At 38.3% G+C, this 24,323-nt stretch overlaps 1 protein-coding gene across 4 annotated transcripts in view; it reads right to left on the bottom strand.

Annotated features, from left to right (window-relative positions):
- Nucleotides 1-24,323, bottom strand: part of LOC106077092 (dual specificity calcium/calmodulin-dependent 3',5'-cyclic nucleotide phosphodiesterase 1C-like) — a 641,611-nt gene that overhangs the window by 521,300 nt on the left and 95,988 nt on the right. For all 4 annotated transcript variants that reach the window (XM_056013481.1, XM_056013479.1, XM_056013480.1 and 1 more), the window contains exons 3-4: nt 21,469-21,595; nt 19,259-20,331 (exon numbers count right to left, since the gene is read on the bottom strand). In XM_056013481.1, coding sequence (XP_055869456.1) covers nt 19,259-20,331; nt 21,469-21,595 — 1,200 coding nt within the window. The remainder of the gene's footprint in view (nt 1-19,258; nt 20,332-21,468; nt 21,596-24,323) is intronic.

Below are 24,323 nucleotides of genomic sequence, written 5' to 3'. Positions count from 1 at the left end.
TGTTGTGGCATGCTTGCATTACACGCTGTATATATTGTTTCGTTAATGGCATAAATAGTTTTGAAGCCTTAGCACTTTAAAAAAGATAAACAAAAATCCAATATGGCGGCCGTTACCATGACAACCAGTGAAGCGATAACAATTTTAACAACATTTTTAAAAAAATGATTGTTCATAGTGATTATACATGTGAAATATGGATCAAATTGATTGATAATTTAAAAAAATAGAGTGTCAAGTGTCCCACATAGCCTTAAGTTGAGAAACGTCTTAAAGCTGAGAGAATGGGCTGTGTTTTCCAGATGTCTGTGACTGCTATCTCGTCATCAAACCAAGATGAAGGCTAACCAACATTACAGTGAGCTCATGAGGAATTTAGTAGCAGTATGGCATGAATTAGTGGACTAGATAGAAGTAGATTATGACTGTCTGGTCTCTCTTCTTCTTCTTCTTCTAGTCAGCTTTATTGCTGCTAAGCTGTCAGCTCTTTTGCAGAGTGTGCCAAGGAAAAAAAGTGTGCTGTTTTCTTCAGTTGTTCAGCACTGCTGTACAGGGTGTTGGTTATGTTGGGCTGGAGTGGTAGTAGGGTCTGCCTAAGGTGGGTTAGGAAGGGGCATTCAAAAGGGATATGGTTTATGGTTTCATTCTGGGGGATGCAGTGTTTACGAAAGGGGAGTTGTGTGGGATTTATTTTATTGAGGTGGTACTTAAACAGAGGTGTGTGTCCTGTTCTTAGTTGGAAGATTGTAGATTGTTCTTTGCTGGGGAGGGAAATTAATACTGTCCAGTTTGTTAGGCATGTTTATTTCTTTGTACATGGCTCTGCCTGTGTTTCCTGTTGCCCATTGGTCTGGTCTCTCAATGATGTTGTTTCCCAATGAGGCCCCGGGACAGCCAATCTCCACCAGTTGGCACCGAAAGGTCCTGGAGTTATTAATTTCAACATAGATTGAAAAGGTGGAATATGGTTATCAGAAATCTTTTCTTTTATTCAAGAACAAAATATTTTTTTTAAATCAGTGGAAGATTACATTGCCAAAAACACACACAGGACAAAACTGTAGGTTCCATGATTTCACAACGATTAACACTGTTCAGAAAATGTTCAAACTTGATGATCATTAGTTTGTTCCCTGATATAGACACGTGTACGTACAAATGTGTCTTACACGCCAAACGCTAAGGGTCTTCAGAAGGTAACTGTTATTAATTTCTATGGAGGCCCAAGAATTCCGAGAAACATAATACTAAATGTATTTAATGGCGAGTTTACCAGCTGACAGATCATCATAAATTCCTCTTGCAAATGTTTTTGCACTCAAAGGAATGTATCTAGATATCATTCAGTCATCTTCACTTTCTGAATAGGACCTGCGTTGTGCGTCTTTGTACGCAGGCAGGTCAATATTTGAATGCCTCATACGCAACAATTTATCTCAATTTTTAATATACTTAACCATTACAAATAATAATTTGAACAGGTCAAAATCATTATGAATAAATTTTGGGAAAAAAAATATTTTTTTGGGGGGGGGGGAGGGGGGAGGGGTAATTTTGAGGTTCATATATATTTTTACATTTAAGTAAATACAAATTTGAGGCGATTACAGCCTTTTAAAAAAAAACAACTGCTATTAATGTATTAAACTTTATTTACACAATATGAACGCCCGATGTACAAAATCAAATATTAGTAAAACAATCCTACACTTTATGTTCCCTATATGTTCCTTATTTACGATCTATACTATAGGTCCGAAGATGTAAAATTTATCTGTTTCTGTGTCTAGCGAAACGATCAAACACCAGGCACCCGATTAGAGGGTGGGATGGACCTCCCTAAAAAATCCCGTCTTCATTGAGATTCGAACCCGAGAGGCCTCGGTTTTGAAGCCAAACGCGTTACCACTTAGCCACCAAGCCCCGCTATTTATATACATGTACTGCAAGCTTTACTGTTTGTTAACTTCGTTGGTCTTCGTGCGTAATACAGTTACTCTTGCGATCTGTAATGTAAATGTCAACTGTTTCAGTGGCCCACGGTTAACGAGGGTGTCATGTGGCCAGGACAATGACCAACAGGCATTACTTTTCCCAACGTAATGTCAGGCACCCATTAGAGCTGGGTGGACTTATGAGGCGCCAAAGATCCCGAAATTAACAATCCCAGTCTTCACCAGGATTCGAGCCAAGTGCTTAACCTCTCAGCCACCGCGCTTCCAAGCCTCTGTGGGGAGCAAACCGCAAACTTATGAAGGAATACGTGTACCAAATAATCTTTCGGAATTTCACCACGTTCCCTTACATTAAGAGGCCCATACATCACCACCCATAAGTGGTGTCATGCAATGAGACACTCAGCATGTCATGAGACACTTGTCAAGAGCGGGGGTGTGTAAGATGTGAGATTGCGTGTGTGTGTGTTTGTTTATTTTATTAGTTGTGAGTTGTGAATTGTTTGAGCACGGGGTTTTTAAGGGGGGACAAAAAGGTTTCCTGCGGTCAGTCTAGCAGTTGGAGAGCTGACCTGGTCTGAGTAGGGTGTTGTTGATTGTTGTCTGTTGTATTGAGAGATATTTCCGCATTGTGTGAACTGACTATTTGGGGTAATACTATGTCGTGGCATTGATGGCCTATGTTAATTGAATCTAGTCTAAGCACCCTGTAGTATAAATGGACCTCATTCACCAATCGTAAACAAACAACATTTAGCCACGTGGTGCTCTATCTCTTCTATATAATTTACGATCTCATGTTTAATTCATGATGGTTGTCACGTGACAGTTTATTTCGTTGTTTTATCAATAAGATCACGTGACTAAATGTTGTTTGTTTACGATTGGTGAATGAGGTCCATTCGGTCACATATAGTACTTTTAGTTATTGAAGATTATGTATTCCATATTACATGTGTAACCTATTGTTGGCTGTAAATAAATACTAATTCTATACTCCTTTGTCGAGTGTATACTTATAATACTTGTACGTTGTAAGGATCAGCATTGGAGAATCATACCCTTAGTGTTGGAGAATCATACCCTTAGTATTGGAGAATCATACCCTTAGTATTGGAGAATCTTACCCTTAGTGTTGGAGAATCTTACCCTTAGTATTGGAGAATCTTACCCTTAGTGTTGGAGAATCTTACCCTTAGTATTGGAGAATCATACCCTTAGTATTGGAGAATCTTACCCTTAGTATTGGAGATTCTTACCCTTAGTATTGGAGATTCTTACCCTTAGTATATCGAGCTATTTGTCTATAGCAAGAACTAAACAAAGTTCGTTTCAACACTCGCCAAGCGTAAGATAGAGTCAGATCGTCATTTTACATTCGAATGTTTGAAACTCTAATCAAAGTGCTGAAATCAATAAAGATTCGAACCCGGGACCTCCGGCTCGGAAGCCATGTGCTTTATCACTCTGCCACCGCGCTTCCAAGCCTCTGATGTAGACACTAGGTCTGAGAAGTTGATAAAAAGCTCATCTGTTCCTATGGCCGCTAGTTAACTAGGATGTCATGTGGTTAGTACAACGACCAACCGTCTTCACGAAAGTATGAAAGGCACGCATTAGAGTAGGGTGGACTCGGGTTGTCCCAAAAATCCCGAAGCTCAAAATCCCAATCTTCACCGAGATTCGAACGAAAAGAAGGCGCTACGCCCCTGAAAGAAAAAATCAGGTGCTAAAAATAGCTTCCCACCAGACATCTTTAAAAGCAGGTTGTCAGAAAGTCTCGTTCTGGAAGTGTGATCAACGGAAGTTTAACTTAAACACAACTACTGATGTCCTGGGTATTAAGGAGACATCATTTCGAAGGAATTTCAACTGGTCACGCTCAAGTAGACACGACCTTTTTTTTTTTTTTTTACTTATTCCTAACATGTCACTGCAGTGACCCAGCGGTGGCTTCATTATCCAAGATCAATGTCTCCCAAACTGTGTACCGCGGAAACCTTGTGAAACCACGAACTACTGGTAAATCTTATCTTATCTTATCTTATATATTACAGACGTTACTTCAAAAAAAGGAGATAAGTACGTCCTACACTTTTTATGTATCAATCTAGTCATGCATGTTAATCAATGACTTAAACTCTGCTAAGTCGTTGGTTTTCCTGGCTGATTCAGGCAACCCATTCCATTCTTTAATGGCACTAGGGAAGAAGGAGCACTTGTACAAATCAACTAGTAGGTCTACACGGGAATTAATTCCTTAGTAAATGCAGCAAAAAAATTCTTGGTAACAAAATAATGTGTATATCATCAGTATTAACTAAACTCTGATCTACATTTTAACTTTTTTTTTGCACGAAGATACAATAAAAGATCAACCATGAAATGAGATCTGGTCAAGTTTTTCTGAAGAGTGCTACAATATTGCAAAGCAAGCTGTTGCTATTTCCGATGTGTTGTGTTCTTTGTAAAAACACATTTGATAGTCACGCTGTTGGTTTACTCGCACTTACTCTGACAATTATCTAGACCTAGAACGGAATTAAATTTAAGATGTAGATTTAGAAATGTGTGGAAATAAACATAAATTTATAACACTGGAATATTTATAAGATACGCACCACAATAGTGTAAATAAGTGCTTAAAGCGGAAGGAAATATAATTTTGTACCTTAAACATTTAAATGCTAGCTTTAAAAAATGTATTGAGACGAAGTTGCAAATAAAAAATCGTTTTTGGTAAATTTAACCGCAGAGATTTTGAATGTGAAAAGAGCCTATATGTTCTTAGTTTAAAGGGAAACTCCGATAGTTTTTCAAATTTTAGTTAATGACATATTTAAATTCTGCGTAAAAAGTATCATTTTTTATTTAAATGCTCGGAAAATTTTATGTTTAATAAATTAGACAGAAAATTATCCACGCCCCCCCTGCGAGATGTTTTTAGTTTTTAAAAACGTGACGTCACAAGGGTGCTGGCTAAATATAGATCTAGACCTATGTAACCGATAAACTCTCTAGTCTAGATCTAGACCTATCGGATCGCATTTATTGTTACGCTTCACAGCTAGATGTAGTCTCCACGTTGATTTATAATCGGTCATTGTTTATAAATAATATTCTAGATCTAAACCTCTATTTCTACTTGAAGAAAATTAAATATTGTTCTTCAGCTTGTTGCAATCACAAAGATAAAATCAGCAAGTATGCTGATACAGAAATTAGTGTCTCTTTTCATTTGTTTCCAAGAGATGAAGTTTTAAAGGGAAAATTTATTCGCCTGAAGAGCAAATATTTTACAAAGGCATTAGCTAATTCCTGTTTATGCTCAAACCATTTTGAGAGAAGCTGTTTCAGCAACTTCATTCATGTGGAAATGGGATTTGAAAAAAAATTGAAGTTAATACCAGGTGCAGTACCAACAATACATTGGATTTCCAGGCCAAAGAATTCAATTAATGATACTACTGAGACATTTTAAACAACTGAAGTTCATAAATATAAATGAATCAGATTTGTGAGCTAGAAATTTACTACGAATACTAGATCTACTATTAAATTTCTTATTTAATAAGTAGATCTATCGTCTACGAAACTCAATTCCAACTTTTTAACTTTTAACCTTGAGGGTGTGTCTCGCCGGCTGAGCCAGCGTCAAGCTCTCTCATCACTTTTTCCATGTCAACCAATGTTAGGTCAAAACGGCACAAAAAAATCATAATTTTCTTACGGTCAAACATACAGTCATAATTTATACACCATTAGAAATTTCTTTTAAAGTATTTTAATGATGTACTAACGAAAATTTTTTTTTATCAAAGATAATTTTTTTTTCGCCTCCCTATCTATAGGATTTGAGTGCACACTCGTGACAGAAATTCAGTGAAAATCTGACTGTTTTGGATGCGCAGAAAAATTATGTCACAAAAACATCAATTACTAAGTTATTCTTGCAAATAAAAAAAAAAGAATAATATATTCATTATCTATAAATCAAAACATATATTATATCAAAAATTGTCAAAACCATCGGAGTTTCCCTTTAAGTTATGTAATGACATGTTAAATTTGTGTATATTATCGTCCACGGCAAGTGTTAGCGATTATCAGTCAGTGAGAGATCTAAGGTAACAGACGTCCTTAACGAATAACTCAAGGTCTAAAACGTATAATTAGCCAAATTTAAAAAAAAAATACTTTTAAAAAAAGTTTATTTACGGAGAAGAACCGCAAAACCACTGCCATGTTTCTCGATACTGGAGATGTGTGCGCTCTTTTTTCTATACAGAACAAATTTAATCAATTACCACTTTTTAAAACAAATTTAAGTTTTTCGACTATGAATAATTAATAATTAATAATTTCAATTTTCTACTTTTAAATACATTTTAATATAAAGGTTGTTTTTAAATATTTTTTATTAACTTAGACCTTGTTTTTTTTTCTGTATTTACAAACTATTACAGTGCCATAAAACAAGACAAACACTGTCTTGTCCTTCGAAAGAGCAAAGCGAACGTTATTCATTAATTGTTCATTATTTCTAGTTGGGGTTAGGTTTAGGATTAGATTGTCCAAGGCTTCAACTGCAGACACTTTCTAACAAGTGTGATTAAAGCCTATGATTAGAATATTGTTAAGATGCGCGGGACAGATCATTTTTCACAATTGCTAACTCCATTGACAGTCAAAGTTAGATACATTCGAAAGACATCACAGGTAGGATTTAATGAGCTCGTTAATAACTTCTTTTCTTTAGTTCCCCTTTCAGACCTTGTGGTCTATAGGGCAGATGATGTAAAGCTCATCTGTTTCTGTTAACGAGGGTGTCATGTGGCCAGCACAACGACCAACCGTCTTTGCTTTTCCCTAACTAATGTCAGGTACCCATTAGAGCTTGGTGGACTCAGAGGCGCCCGAAGATCCCGAAATTAAAAATCCCAGTCTTCACCAGGATTCGAACCCCGTTCCCCAAGCGCTTTACCGCTCAGCCACCGCGCCTCATGCTCGTTAATAACGACGCAGCAAAAATGATTTCTGTTCAATGTCTAATGCGTAACTCAGTATCAAGTGTTTGCAATTATATTCCCTTCTGTCTGATGTTGTGCCTGCTTTATACATATCCAGCAATATATCATGTGGCCAGCACAACGACCAACCGTCTTTGCTTTTCCCTAACTAATGTCAGGTACCCATTAGAGCTTGGTGGACTCAGAGGCGCCCGAAGATCCCGAAATTAAAAATCCCAGTCTTCACCAGGATTCGAACCCCGTTCCCCAAGCGCTTTACCGCTCAGCCACCGCGCCTCATGCTCGTTAATAACGACGCAGCAAAAATGATTTCTGTTCAATGTCTAATGCGTAACTCAGTATCAAGTGTTTGCAATTATATTCCCTTCTGTCTGATGTTGTGCCTGCTTTATACATATCCAGCAATATATCTTTGCGAGACCAGATTTTCCAACCTGTAAATACTAAATACAGAAGTAATATACAGACTTGTTGTACACTTTCCACGACAAATGTCCCTTAGCTGTTGAAGCTGAGGTACCTCGAATAGTTTTGCACACTGAATTTTGTGGAAGCAATGGAGCGGCAAGGTTGCCTATGGTATCTGTTATCTATCATAATTTCGTATTAACACATAAATATGCAACATAAATATGGTGCATACGTAACAGAAAAGTTAATAAATTCAAATCCCAACATATTGAACATACTAATTTGCGTATAACTGATATATTCTTATAAGCAATGAGCAGAAATATATTTGGAATGTAATAAAATTCCACATAGCTTTTAAATTATACACACATTTAATATATGTATTTAAATAGCTGTGCAGTGTCAATTGCCGCATTTTCCAGACATTGGCTTATAAACAATAATATTTTTTAAATGGTTGTCACCACTTTGTAAGAAATCGTATTTAACGGGTCGCGGGACAAAATAGTTTGAGAACCGCTGACCGTGTGACAGACTTTTAAATAAGAATTTTTTTTCTGTCATAATCGACGTCTGCCAGGGTGCGATGCAGTTAGTCCATTTTCTCTAAGCACATACAAACTAGGAGTCCATTTTTTTTTTCGCTTATCTCCCTTGCTATTTACGTCTGTTTCTAATTTTGGACATGCAGTGCATGAAAGAAAAAATGTTCTTTAAAAAGTGACCTATTCTTGTCAGGTCTACAAGACCTAGGGCTAGGAGGTCATCCTTGCAATTAAACTGTCTACCACAGTCTGCACCATGTGATCTCCGGAAAGCCCCCCCCCCCCCCCCCCCAGCTAGTGTCTTGTGTAAATATCTTGTATTTTCAAACTTTAAAAAAATGTGTCCACAGACATGTCCAGATGAAATGGAAAGTATTGCTAACACTTTATTTTAAAAGTTAGAAAAATTCGTGGAATGCATTTCACTTAATGACCCCAACATGAGTTTGTTTTAACCTTATTTATTATTAGCAGTTAGAGGCACTATCAAGGTTCTGCTAACCGTCTAACGTTTTCAACCTATGAGGTTCTGTAAAGGTTTTAAAAAAGTAAAAAGTTCCCCTTTCAGACATTGTGGTCTATAGGGCAGATGATTTTAAGTTCATCTGTTTCTTTGGCCAACGGTTGATGAGCAGGGTGTCATGTGGCCAGCACAATGACCAACCGCCTTTACTTTCCCCCAACTAAATTCAGATACCCGTTAGGTGGACTAATGGGCGCGCTAAAAAATCTCGAAATTCAAAATCCCAGTCTTAACTGAGATTTGAACCCAGGACCCCAGTGATTTAACACTCAGCCACCGTGCCACTGTCTTTTTTTAGGGTGCGCTGTGGCCGAGTGGTTAAGACTCACACATCTTCCTCTCTAATAATAATAATTAATCTTTATTATCCTTGAAGAAAATTGGTCGAACAAGTGTGCACTGCAAATAGCAACTCTTTTTAAGAATAACAAAATAAGCGCTCTGAGCTGTAAGCTGCCTTAAGGTCACCGTCTCATGAATTTTCTTCTTCCATTTTGACTTAACAGAACTTTCCGATGCTTGGGTAGAGCTGCAAGGCAGCAGAGATTTGGAATAAAGTCTTTAGAATCTATTCGAAACACAGTCCTAGTCAAACAATAAGCAAGCTACCTCTGAGGCTGAACTCAATGATTCTGGGTGCTATAGTTTCGCCGGCGTAAAATGGTCGCCTATTAAATATTTGTTTCTGAAACAAACCTAGTACCCGTAACATCTTTGTCAGGCGTCCTAAAGCGCATAGATAATCCTAATGCCCATAAAATCTTGTCTCTGGCGCCCTAAAGCGCATAGATAAACCAAATACCCATAACATCTTGTCTCTGGCGCCCCAAGGCGCATAGATAAACATGTGCTCTGTGAAAGATGGCACATTTATTGACACGGACGTAAAGTAATCGATCCGACCGGAAACCAAATTCGAATCTAATAAATCAAACTATCTCAAGTGTAAACACCAAATAGAAGTAGTCGACGACCGTAGAATCGTATTCGTGATATTGACACTACGCCACGGCAACTGTTTATTTATAGACACAGGGGGGAAATAATCGAACATGTATTTCTCAATTCAGTTCTAATAATGATTAAGCAGGAGTAATCGCATGTGGCATGGTGCGCCGCGGTAATCAGATTCACTCAGATGTATGAATACGACAGAAGCGATAGCTTTCGATTACTAGTATCTACATCGAGTTCTGAAAGCTATGACTTGTATGATACCGTGCGAACAAGATGTATGAAAAGTAGTCGATTTTAGTGGATAGGAGATTGAATTTATCTCAGGAAGATTATTTTAATTTAATTTTTTAAATTAGCATGCCAGATGGAAGAATGCCTAAATACATCCTATACGCTGAGATTGCAGAGGAAGTCAGACCCAAGGGCCGCCGAGGACTAACCTACAGAGATGTCTGCAAGCGAGACATGAGAACCACAACTATCGAATAAAGTATGTGGGAGGAGATAGCCCAAGACCGGACAGCTTGTAGACAGACTGTACGTGCTGGACCGAACCTCACCGAGTGCAAAAGAAACGAAGCTGCATCAGTCAGGAGAAAGAAAAAGAAAGCTGCCCTGTCAGCTAGCCCTAGGACAGATGCATATACATGCACGAACTGTGTCAAACTCTTCCGCCCCAGAATTGGCTCGATCAGTCACGCCAGATTCTGCCTCGTCTCAAGACGTAGCCAAAGCCAGTGACTCATCTGGGCGCATCCATTGTCTTCCGAGACAGATTGCACCTACCTATATATCGCGTTCTGAACTCTATGACTTTAACGATACCGTGTGAACATGATGTATTGAAAGTGGTAGATTTTAGTGGATAGGAGATTGAATTTATCTCACGAAGCATATTTTGATCACATTTTTAACTCTTTCTCTCCGTAATTATTTACCACATTCTGGTGGAATCAACGCTGGTATCGTATGTTAGGAGAGAAAGAGTTAAAATTAGCATTAAGTTACTGGAACACGAAAGAGAAACAAGAGGATGGAGACATAAGACAATTTTCTAGAAGATCATGACTGCCCTGTCGTCTGATATCCGCTCTGGGCTGTGGTCTCGATGGTACCGGGTTCAAACACAGCCAGCCGCCATCTTTTATCGTTCAGCGGTTTTGGGCTATATTGTAAAAATCTTAAATTCTAAAGAATTATCCGAAACATATAAAATCCTAACGCAAAAAAACAAAACAACTTACAACAGTATGAATCAAAACGACATTTCAATTTTAATAGACGAAGCCGATACTGGTACATTTTTGTTTAAAGTAATGAATTCTTATGCTAGAATACATTGGCAAGGAAACAATACATAAGACAGAAGCCACATAAAGTGTCATAGCCATGGCGATGCGGTCCAGTTCAGAAAGACAGTCCGGTGCAGAAGTTCAAAGTGGATCAAGACTGGGATAGTTCAGTTCAAGCGAGCCTGTTCGTTATAGAAGACCTCACCACTGACCTGCAACGTCACAGCCTGTGGGCATAGATTGTTGCCACGTCACAGGCCAGTGAAACGAGGCAGCAAGCTATTGGTCTCCAAGCCGACAGTTTGTGACGTTGCATGTCCAGTGTTCAGGCCTTCTGTAACTAATGGTCTCGGTTCAAGACGAGACAGAGAATCCAGTACACAAAGGTTTTAGTTTGATTTTTAGAGCTGCCAAATGTACAGTATTGGGCAGATATTTAAAACATTCATTAAAGTCTCACACCATGGAGTTGTCAAGCTCCTCACTTGGTTGGGTTATGTGTGCAGAGTTTTCAAACAGACTGATTACAGAGTCGTAGCTATGTGTACCGCTTTCAAGAAGAAAAAGGTCGTCTGCAACAGAAATGACTAAATACGCTTTTCTTAGAAGTCAAAGAAATTTCCAGAAGCTTCCGCTAACGCTGTCTTATTTGACTTTATACCTTTATGAGTTTGTCTAACTCCACTTCTGTGTATATGTCATGTCAATTCTAAGTGTCATGCCATTTCTGTATGTCATGTCACTTTTGTGTTTGTCATGTCACTGATATGTGTGCCGTGTCAATCATTTGCCTGACAAGTCAACCAAGTGTGTGTTAACTTTGCACATGTTTTAAATGCACAGATCTTGAAGTGATTTTGCGTATTGCGTGGTGTGGACAGAGCTCAAGGGGGTTTAGGGGTATACTGGAGCATAACGACATAGATCAATATCCCACTGCTTCGTTCCGGACACCGAGAGTCACAGACAAACATTGATCGAGAGAATAGCCCAAACAAAATTATTACTACTAATACCTGAACACGGGGGATTAGACTCAATGTTGTGAGATACTTAACTAAGGGGACAAGAGTTCGAATCCTAATGGAGACGTGGTTTGTGTTTGCTGAGCGCCTAACACAAGCCTCCACACATGTTTCCCCACATGTATATAAATAAGATGGATCAGAGTGAACAACTTTCGCCTTGAATGTATGTGTGGCTTCCACTGGCGGATCCAGGGGGGGGAGGCGGTAGGGGCGATCGCCCCCCCCCCCAACTCGGCCGACCCCCCCCCCAACGGACGAATTATAGTATAGAATTCACACAATTTGTATGCGAATTTATTACTTATGTTAATAATATATACTAATTATTTACATTTCAACCTATTTTTAGATTATTTCGCCCCCCCCCCCTTTCTAGTATTTTGGCCGATTCGGTAGGGTCGGGAGGGGGCGATGGCATCAATCCGCCCCCCCCCCCCCACCAAAAACTTTCGAGTGTGGGGGGCGGTCCTATTTATTTGTAGAAATCACAGCTTGCTAACAGAATCTATTAAATATCTATATGATTAAAACTTGTTATTGGTATTTTAACCGGTCTTTATATAATTTCGTTCACCTGTTGGCCGATTGGAAGGGGAAGAGAAAATACCTCCACCGCCCTTCCCATCTAAACCCTTTGAGTGGGGGGGGGGCGGTCCTACTTTTATGGAGAAATCATAGTATGTGAACAAAATTAGTCGAATATCTATATAATATAAACAGGTGGAAGTGCGATACATGTAATCCCCTTCCCCCCATCGGACAGATCAATACTTTTTCTTTTTTGTATTATAGTAAGAAATTACAAAATTAAAAAATCTGTCACTAATATAATTTATATATGCTATAAAGTAAATTATTATATCGAGTCGCCCAACCCCTATTATTTAATGCAAAATGCAATCAATAGCAGAAATTGGAAAAGTTATAATTCAAACGAAATTTTTCAATATAACAGTCACGGTTGAGATGAGTTCAAAAGCCAGATGATCTTTTCCTAGTCGACTTTTTCCAACCTTTACTCTATCTCATATTTTTCTAGTTAAAAAAAAATTATTTTTTTTCGGCGGCGATCCTCAAAACCTTAATCTAAATATGTGAGGTATCTAATCTTTTCAAAGAACAAATCGGTTTTATTTGCAATGTATTAAGGGACTATAAATTCATATTAGAATATTTTTCTCATTATTCAAAAGGCACTTTATAATAGAATGAATAATGAGCTGTAGGTCAGGAGAATGAGTTACTGCAGTGAAGAATACCAGAAAACGCTTTTAGCGTCGAGGCTTCGCCCCCAAACTCACTGATAAATAATAAGCTGTAGATGTCAGGAGAATGCGTTTCTGCAGTGAGAAATGCAAGAAAACGCTTTTGGCGTCGGGGCTTCGCCCCGAACACCACTAATAAGAAATAAGCTGTAGATGTCAGGAGAAGGCGTTTCAGCCGTGAAAAATGCAAGAAAACGCTTTTGGCGTCGGGGCTTCGCCCCGAACCCCACTGATAAATAATGAGCTGTAGATGTCAGAAGAATGCGTTTCTGCAGTGAAAAATGCAAGAAAACGCTTTTGGCGTCGGGGCTTCGCCCCGAACACCACTAATAAGTATTGAGCTGTAGATGTCAGGAGAAGGCGTTTCAGCCGTGAAAAATGCAAGAAAACGCTTTTGGCGTCGGGGCTTCGAGCTGTAGATGTCAGAAGAATGCGGTTTCTGCAGAGAAGAATGCAAGAAAACGCTTTTTGGCGTCGGGGCTTCGCCCCGAACCCCACTGAAGAAGCTTACAGCACTCTCCCAGACCCCCAAGCTTGCAAGAGAAAGACTGTTTTTTTTTCTGTTTTTTTCGCCGAAGATTGAGAAACAGTCTTATTTTATTCTCATATATCGAATATATATAGTTATATATATATATATGCTGTACGCACGTTTATGCATAGGGTTAGGGTTTACTGGGCGTTAGGGTTAGGGTTTGGAAAAAAATCGCCCCCCCCACTTCAAAGTTCTGGATCCGCCAGTGAGGAGTACCACACATGTACCCACTGTTCGGAAGCCAAGCGCTCTACCACTCAACCACCTCACTCATCTCCAAATAAAGTGATTTATACTATTTATTATACTTTAAAGAACTGTGAATGTTTATTGTAATTACTTAAAATATTTCTGATCCGATCATAATACCTACATTGTTTTGGTATCCCATCATTTAATGCAGCAGTTCTCAACATTTTCAGCTCAACTACCCCTTTTTACAATTTCACACTTTAACGCGATCCCCCAACAGTAAATTATTTTCGTATCGTATAAGTAGCGGTGCTTTCGCTAATGTTAGAATTATAATTGTAAGCCTAATGTAAATAACTGACTTGCATTGCTAGAGATTTATGTTTAATCATAAATCAATATGTTATGATTATGATATGTTACAATATATTATATTCTTGAGTTACATACTCTCTTATCATCAAATTACAACTAAATGAAATAATATCTTTTTGACATGCATTTATTGACCTACTACTTAGTCACATTATGAACATTTTATTCGCATGTGACGAGTTTCTGTATTTAGACTTGATAATAAACAGGTTGTTATGCAATGTATGATTGCAAATTGAAGGTGCAACACAGACAGATGTCACATGACTGCAAACGCTTGATCCAGATTTGTGTAATTATAGAGACATTTTTCGCTGCATCTGTATGAATGAGTTTAATAAACTATTTCTGTCTCCTAAACATCTTTAACTTTCATTGGAGTTCTGGCAAGTGCAAATGGAATGTTAAGTTTGGAAAGTTTGATGTGTTTGCAAATGTTCTTTCACAAAATTATCAATTGCACTTAATCCGTGCAGTGACCTTTTTCATTGACTTTTGTAATTTTAGTAGCATTGTTCTCGTTATTAATATTCAACGATGGATCAAAAACTGAGTTCCGATGAACATGAAGCTCTTCAAAAATCGACACTAGCAGCTGGGAAGAGGTGGCACTGGATAGATCCACATGGAGAGAGAGCATAAAGGAAGGGTGACGAATTGCAGATGTCATACATAACAGAAGCAGAAAGAAGGGTGATAATGCAACGGCGCCTGGTGATCACATATGCCCAACCTGCGATCGCAGCTGTGTATCAAGGATTGGCCTCTTTAGTCAGACAAGAAGTTGCAAAGGGAAAAGATCGTCTCCCGAGACGTAAAATGCCACAGAATGTATGTATTTATTTAATGCTTCTATACCACACCAGCCAACAAGCAGAGCATGGTTATTGTAAGTCCTGCAAACGTAAGCCCATTATGAAGAGGAAGCAGCATTGATTATAGGAGGAGCCTTAGATGCCTTCTATGGCGCAGCCAGGTCTCAGAACCACGCAATAGTGTGGTGAGAACAACTGCTTGGCTTGACACTGATTTTGTAGGCAACTGGTGAGATTTCCTCACACTCTCGTTTTGAGGCGCTGAAAAGTGCTACTACCTTAGCAAGACGGTTATCAAGATCTCTTGATGTATCATTGGATGTAGAAAGAAAGAATTTAAAATATCCACATAGCTTCATACAAACAAAAAATATATAATTATAAATAATGGTAGGGAGACTTGAACAAAATTAAAGAAAAAGAAAATTGCAAAGGGGCGGCATCCAAGAAATATTTAAAGTGTATAAATTATATGATTTGCCTCCCTTGGAAATCAAAACCTGAAAAGTTTGCCTTTAAGTTAGTTTCCATAGCTGTATTTTATTTCTTACAGATAGTAATGGGAACTGATCGCTGCCCGGACTTTCAAAAGTTAAACTAAAACTAGTTTTTAACTAAAATAAAGTAGTTAAACTAAAAGTTTATAACGAACTGTATATTATAACTGAACTAAACTAAAAAAAATTAATAGAACCATTAAAAACATTTTTTTTTTTTTGGGGTGGGTTTGAACTAGACCTATATAGATAATTAGACAAGATTATCCAATTGTACGCCTATACGGTTTGATCTTATTCTTTTAACATTGTAGAAATATTTATCCATAATAAAATCAGTAATAAGGAATATCGTTCTTACATAAACGTTAATGCACAATAAAATAAAATGTCTAAATAAATGTGTGCTTGTATTTTTGCCTTGAATTAAAACCTTTAGAAAAGAATCGTACTATTTTTTTAAAAATTATATTAGCTTATTATATAACGGAAAATCTTACTTACACCGGTAAAGTTTAAAATGTCATTAAATAACATATATAGATTTAGAATTTCACATTTAGATCTAGTAACCTAAGAAATAGAAACGAAATCTTTCGAGTTTTAAGAAACATTTAACCTGTGTAACTATTTTATAGTGTACAATACATGCTTGACTAACCATGCCGATGTGCTATTTTCTGGTCTGACTACTAAAAATACAACTAACACTATTGCAAAACCGTTAAACGCGCAAGGGAAAAAAACAGGGTGGGCTTGTCATTATGGACTGCACACTCAGTAGGCCTACACTATAGGCCTATAGGCCTACACATGTACGTCTATCTGGTCAGGTCAGATTGTTAAAATCAGTCGGACACACCGTCTATTTACTTTCTGGGCAGGGTGGGTGTGTAACTTTTTTAGTGTAAAGATATATCTACGAATATGCTTGACTAGCCACGCCAGTGTGTTATTTTCGTGTCTGACCACTCCACAGTAAGCAAACTAAACACTATCGCATAACGCGTAATGAAAAAAAAATGCTGGGTAGTCTTGTAGTAGGCCCCTATCATCGACTACACACGTACAATACACTAGGCCTACATGTGTAGGTCTAGCTGACCAAATTGCTAAAATCAGTTTGACACAGTCTACTTACTTTATGGTCAGAGAGGGTGTGGATTAAGATTTTTTTTTCAAGAGTTGGTTATTCTAATGCTTTTAGATCTAGGCCTATATAGGCCTAGCTGTCGATTTAGACTTAGACTATAAAAAGGGTGTACTTGATGTTCCTGCAGTTAAAAAAAAGTATTGTTTGCCGCAAATGAATTGATTAAAACCACTAAATATTGACCTAACTCACTAATCAGATTCCACTATAAACAGAAATTAAACACCTCCACGTGGCTCACAAAAAAATTCGGAACAACACTATTCATAATATTGCATAGAAACTTTTGGCAAAAAATGTTTAACAAAATTTTATAATACAGCTACTTTCAATTGCAAATATTTACTCCCATAACTTCTACCAGGATCTTACTTTACCCTCTTCAAATGCAGACTGACTAAATAGTTGTTAACTGCATCATTTTTTTTAAATCAAAGTTATTGATATCACATGACCAGAAAACAGGGATGTGTGTTTCAACCCTGACCACATGTTGAAAAGTTGTACAAATTTTAATTAAACTTTTTAGTTAGTAACTAAAAAAAAATTAATTAAACTCCGATTTTAATAAAACTTTTTTTTTCTAGCTAAACAATGGCCTTAATTAATTTTTTTTTTAGTTAATCTAAAAGTTTCTAACTTTTTAGTTAACTTTTGCCCGTCACTTCTTACAGATAACATGTTATGGAGTGTGTGTATGTGATTTTTGCTATGTGATATGGAAAGGAAGTGTTTATTTTTCGTTGTAGAGAGGAGACACTATTTTAATGTTAATTTTGTAGAATGACGCAAGATGTGCGGCGGTGTCGTAAGATGTGCTAGATACGAATGACGACTGGAGTGCAGGATGTAAAGACGTGTTTTTAAACGTAGTTAAATGTTTTTAAATATCAGTCTAGTTTATCTCACCACAAGTTGACTTTGTTTATATATAGCAGTGATGCCCAACCTAATTCGACCCGCGGGCCATTTTTATTTCCTACAATCGTGTCGCGGGCCACATGAAAAAAAAAAGTAGGCCTAAGAAAACGATATTAACTTGAAACCCGTAGATCCCATGCTTCATTAATTAATGGGATATTTGAAATGTATATTTTTTTCCCCGCGTCAGAAGATGGCTTTATTTCTCTACTTAAAATATCAGCAAGATTGGGCTTCATCCCTCTACTTAGAATATGAGCAACATTGTAGCTAGCTTTACAACCGAGTCATTTTCCTGTCTCTTTTTGGTAAATATTCCCATCAATCCTCCAATTTCTAGGCTTAGTTTAATAATCTTTTATTCGCGGCTCAAACCAAGAATGCCGTCATATTTGTTTCATAATGTCGTTTATATGTTGTTGTTTTTTTTTAAATAGCCAGACTTTCTTTATGAAACATGTATGTTGGCTTATTATCATGTTCCACAAACAAAGTAAAGAACCGTGTCACTTTTCCTGGTAGAACACGTACATTCTACACTCAGATATCTATTTCAAAAACGCACAAATGTTAAATATCATGGAACTTATCATTAGGAGAAAATTGAGAGCCCTAACCCCCTTTACGTAAGTAAAGATACATTTTTACAATTTGTTTTTTGGAAAAAGGGGGGATTTTCTACACCTTGTGCCGACATTTCGGCGGGCCGGATGGACTCACGTCGCGGGCCGGATCTGGCCCGCGGGCCGTACTTTGGGCATCACTGATATATTGTAACAACGTAAAACATATTACGCTTACAGCGGTTTAGTTGTCCACCAGCGTTCTGGTATAAGTAAAGTAAAGCTAAGTAAAGTTCCCCTTTCAGACCTTGTGGTCTACAGGGCAGTTGATGTAAAGGTCATCTGTTTCTGTGACCTAAGGTTAACGAGGGTGTCATGTGGCCAGCACAACGACCAACCACCTTTACTTTTCCCAACTAATGTCAAATGCCCATCAGAGCTGAGGACTGATAGGCGCCCGAAGATACCGAAATTTAAAATCCCAGTCTTTACCAGGATTCGAACCCTGGACCCCAGTTTGGAGACCAAACGCTTTACCACGCAGCTACCGAGCCTCCTACCAGTAGTATATCGTCAACAAGACTGCCTCAGATTAAATGAAGACTGTGTAGCAACGGGAAAGGAAAACATCTTGCGTAGGAAAAAATACATTTGGATATACAGATAGAAGAACTTCAAAATATCCACCTCAAGTGTTACAGAACCTCCAGCATTATGTCAAAGTCATACTCTAATACAAAACATAGATTTGTAGTAACAATCTAGGCATCCCTGGGTAACCTGTCAACTAACGACTTCAAAATATTCACCTCAAGTGTTACAGAATCTCCAGCATTAGGTCAAAGTCAGACTCTAACACAAAACATGTATTTGTAGTAACAATCTAGGCATCCCTGGCTAACCTGTCAACTAACGACTTCAAAATATTCACCTCAAGTGTTACAGAATCTCCAGCATTAGGTCAAAGTCAGACTCTAACACAAAACATGTATTTGTAGTAACAATCTAGGCATCCCTGGCTAACCTGCCAACTAACGACTTCAAAATATCCACATCGGATGTAGAAGAATCTCTAGCACTAGGTCGAAGTGAGACTGATTTTTTTTTCGATCACCTTTTCAAGAAATAAGCCTGCAAGAAAACTGTTTACTCTCTTAGACTAACTTAGGACGACGCCAATGTAAAGACGTGCACCTACCTTTGCTTCCGACTTTTCTCATCTTTATTAATAATTTCTTTTTCGTCTTCTCGTTATTCTCATTGGTGGAGATGACGTCAGTCTGGATGAGGATGTCCCGGGTTACTCCATCCCCTCCATCGGGCTCGTCCCGGGATTTCACCGTCTTGAAGACGAACTTGGTCTTCTCGTCTTGAGACTTGATCCTGATGGTTTTCTCCGGGGAAGCTGCTTTGACGCTGGTGTCAGTATCCGTAACTGAGTTTGCTGACGAGGGCAGCAGCGAAGCTGGCGTCTTGGGGTCTGGTTTATTGTTAGAGTGGTGGCGGTGATGATGGTGATGATGCGGGTGGTGGGCGCTGTAGGGTTTCGCCCTTGAGGATTTTCGTTTTTCTTCAGAGCCATCTTCACGCAGGGCCTCGGCTGTCGGCTCTATTATCGTTTCCGACTGCTCAACTGAAATAACCTCTTCGTTAATTGTATTGGATGGACTGTCCACTTTCATATCTATTAAACTTTCGTTCAAAATGTTTTTGTTTTCCTTGCAAACTCTAACAGGGCTCTCACATTGAGGCAATAAAGGCACCGATTTTTCCTCCTTGTTTGGGGTCGTTTTATCTACTGGAGCCTTGACTTCTATAACAGTGACATTATGTAAGCTTAAATCTGGCGGAACCTCTATCTCGGAACCGGTTTTGTTTGAATCTTCTATCAATTCCGCCAGAGGCGTTTCCTCCTTGAGGTCCGTTTTAACCTGCGAAGAACCAAGTGGCAGTATTTTTACAGGCGACAATTTGGCTTGGAAATGTTTAGTAGGGGACCGCGTGGAGTGGGAATTTTTGACTGGTGAACTGTTGTTGACTGGTACAACCTTGTTCAAGGCGATACTTTCCCTCTTTGGCAAGGGCGTAACCTGCTGGATCTTATCAGCGGGTTCCTCTTTGATGATGTGGTCGATATCTCCACTTTTGGTCAGGAAACAGTTTTTTCTGGAATGGTCTATGGTCTGTATGGTTTTTACAGTAACCGGAGGACGTTTAGGATCTCTGGTGTTCGATATATCCGGTAAAGTAGCGTTGTGCACTTTGTTGTTTCTGATTGAATAAATAAGAAATAAAAGATAAGATTATTTTAGTCTAGATATAAGTAGACGTCTTAAAATTAGTAATAAAATAATTGAACGTAAACATTATAAAGAAAGATTAGTTTCTTGTTTGCTTATATTTCGTTACTTTGTCGGGAAATTTCGCGCTATTTTGTCGGCGCTATTTTGTTCGCGCTATTTTGTCGGCGCTACTTTGTCGGCACTATTTTGTTCGCGCTATTTAGACGGGTCACCTTTGGACACGCTGTAGCTAAGACAAAGACGATAAACAATTTAGTCAGACGCTAAAACGAAATAAAAATACAATTACATTCCTCTCTCTTTCATAATGTGTTAGGTTATGTAATTAGATTATCCAATGAATCATGAAATATATTATAAAATGATTATGCAACAGGTTATGCTAGAGTTTATAAAGAAATTATGCAATAAAAATTTTGTAAAAGATCATTCAATAGATTATAACTATTAATGCAATGAGGTATTAACTATGAAATAGATTATGCAATAGTGTATGCAAATTTTGGGCTTAGGGGTTAGATATATTGTCTTATAGGGTTAGGGTTAGGGTAAGAGAAAAATAGATAGATAGATAGATAGATAGACAGACAGACAGACAGACAGACAGACAGACAGACAGACAGATAGATAGATAGATAGATAGATAGATAGATAGATAGATAGATAGATAGATAGATAGATAGATAGATAGACAGACAGACAGACAGACAGACAGACAGACAGACAGACAGACAGACGGACGGACGGACGGACGGACGGACGGACGGACGAACAGACAGATAGATAGATAGATAGATAGATAGATAGATAGATAGATAGATAGATAGATAGATAGATTAGATAGATAGTGTCGTACTTCAACAATAACAAAACCATGTTACATTCAAAGTTTTATTACACTAATTGACAAACAACTACACAAGTAGTAGGATCACAACACGAAATAGGGTCAGTACACAGTCTAACAAATGTAAACAAACACTAGGGGCGACAATCAAATAAACATATTCACGATAGATAGATAACACGCAGAATGTTTGGATTATAATTCCAAACACCTTGTTTTACATTTAGAGGTATAATAAAACTATCCTTGACAACTCACCCTTCATTTCTCAATGTTGACCTAGTGCCGGCATTCGGGCTCTTCTTGAGAGAAGCGGACGTCACTTGATCTGAAGTTCTTTCCGGGGGCACAGGCTCTTTAGGTGTCTTGGTGGACAGCCTGATCGCTGCGGAAAGCAAACGACGGGAGGTAACAAGAAAAATATTTTAAGGAAGACGTAACTTATATATTTCGTAGAGTTGCAGCCCTTAGAAATTCTTCCGTCGTTTCCTAGACATTCTTCGAGCCCCCTTATGTATCCTCTGTTGTTTATATATCCTAAAACCTCTGTTTCAAAGTTAATCATATATCTTGTGTAGCAGGCGTACATGGTATTAATAGATTTTGACAGTCTGCAAAATTCGTACCGTATTTTCGCGCGTATACCCCCCCCCCCAAAAAAAAAAAAAAAAACTACATACGTATACAACATTCACACGCGTATAACCCGCACCATAACCCCGAATGTGCGAAGTGTGACTTACCGTAAACTAGTCACAGCTGATTATTGGCATACTAAAGATTCTCTACCGGATTGGTACTATCCATCTTCTTGATGTTTATAATGAGATGCTCACAAAGCTATTCAATGTTCATTTCACAACCAAACAGCGAGTTATAGGAGGTATAGAGACCCACCCAGGGCCGGTCTTAGGCCACTGCAACCTATGCGGTCGCAGTGGGCCACGCGCTTTCATAGGCCCCGCGCTAATTCTATGTGTAAATATTAAATTGCTAAATTTATACGAAAAATTCATGGAAATGTCCTGCATTTATTAAAACTTCTAAATACTCATAAAAATCTCCTGAAAAGTCATAAAAATCTCCTGAAAAATAGACAAAATTGTCATTTGTGGATGTCATTTATTACGGAAAACGTCAAACCTACGTGCTATAAAAAAAGGCAGTGTCAGCTTTCATGTAATGAAATGTAATAATCGGACGAGTTTTCAACTAAACCGAAAGTTCCAATACCTTATTTACTTTTATAGTCAATGGGATATAAATATGCCATAAGTTGCAAGGTTTGTAAAGTAAAGTTAATTTGATCGCTATTTCGTACTTAGTAAAGAATGAATAAAATGCAAAGTCGATTTTTGTTTCTAATACAAAATTTTAATTTTCATTTATTATCCTTATTACCACCCAGACTAGGCCCCGCGCAATCAGTTTCGCATAGGACCCCGCATGCGTTAGGACCGGCCCTGGACCCACCGGTATTTCCATTGCTTACGTTATGCAATGGTTACGAGTAAAATAAATTTTGTAAACCACCCCCCCACCCCCCCCACCCCCGAACCCATGTATACCCCGCACCCATGTATACTCCGCACAGCTGCCCATTCGTTTGTGAAAACGTTTATGACACGCGGATTAAATGCACGAAAATAAAGAAGGTCCTGCGGGAGGTTTGTGCTAGGATTAAGTCATCTTGAGAATCTGAAGGAATATCCAAATTATGTAACACAATTTTACAAAACAAAACTAACTGCCAATGAGATTATTTCTTGCCCTATTCAAACCAATCCATTTTTTTAAACCACCGTTATCTGACATTGCAGTCATCCCCCCCCCCCACTCACACACACAATTTCAATGACTGAAAAAAAAAGAAGAAAGAAACACTCGACTTTTATTTCCCGGCATTCCGCGTGTGTAAATGATTGGTCTCTTGGGGGTCATTTTGTTGAACTGGATCCGCCCATGTGGGTCGTCAATTTTCAGACTTCCGCTAAGTCTTGTTACCGTTGAAACACAGTTTGTGTTCAGAATGTTAATTCTTATTAAATACTAGTCTGTAAAAGAAAAAGGCCAGATGTAGTGCGTATGTATGTTTTATTTATAGAAATAAACAGCTTTTGACCAATCTTGAGCTTATAGTGAATATTTTTTTAAATAATTCTGAAGCTGTAGAGTGTATATATTATAACTCTCACTGGAGGACTTATAGATAGATTGTCTTAGCTTTCAAAACTTGAATTTTCGCAATTAAACTTTAGTGTCAATGCAGGCAACAAAATCTGTAGATACAGCCTGAGTTTGTTATGAATAATGACTTTAATTAATTGAAAATGTATTCTTTTTATTTCTCGATACTTTCTTATTTAGGAGGCGAGGCGGCTGAGCGGTAAAGCGCTTGGCTTTCAAACTGGAGTCCTGGGTTCGAATCCTGATGAAGACTGGGATTTTAAATTTCGGGCACCTCTGAGTCCACCCAGCTCTAATTGGTACCTGACCTTAATTGAGGAAAAAGTAAAGGCTGGCCACATGACACCCACGTTAACCGTAGGCCGCAGAAAGAGATGACCTTTACATTATCTGCCCTATAGACCACATGGCCTGAAAGGAGAGCTTGTATACTTCTTTTTTTTTTTTTTGTGGTATATCAGTTTAACCATTCAGGTATCCGAAAATCATATCAAATATTAGCTTAAGGGCTTATCAAGTCTACGTAATGGTAGGCATCCCCGTCGATTGATATGATACTGCCAAGGTATGTGAACGTGTCCAACTCTCCAAGCTCTGACCCGCCAAGTCTGACGGGGGCACTCTTTGCCTACCATGACGTGGCGTGCCGAAAAGGAGGGCATTTCCCAAAGGCTGCAGCCTATTTTGCCATGCCAAGCTATAGGACTTGAGACAAAAATACACCTTCTTGACACAATCTTTATTCCAACTGCTACATATGCAAGTGAGACATGGAAGTCATCTGTCAAAATTGAGAAAAGACTTAATGTGGCTCAACAAAAATGGCTAAGACGGATTTAGAACGGGTCTCAAACAGAGAAATCCTATGCCGAACTGGGAGTCGACCACTTAGTGAGGTTGTGACAGCGTCGGATGAGGTTTTCATG

Source organism: Biomphalaria glabrata, chromosome 16, assembly GCF_947242115.1.
Source record: "Biomphalaria glabrata chromosome 16, xgBioGlab47.1, whole genome shotgun sequence".
NCBI lineage: Eukaryota > Metazoa > Mollusca > Gastropoda > Planorbidae > Biomphalaria > Biomphalaria glabrata.
Note: the sequence above shows the minus strand (reverse complement) of the source record. Positions and strands in the feature narration are given on the sequence as shown.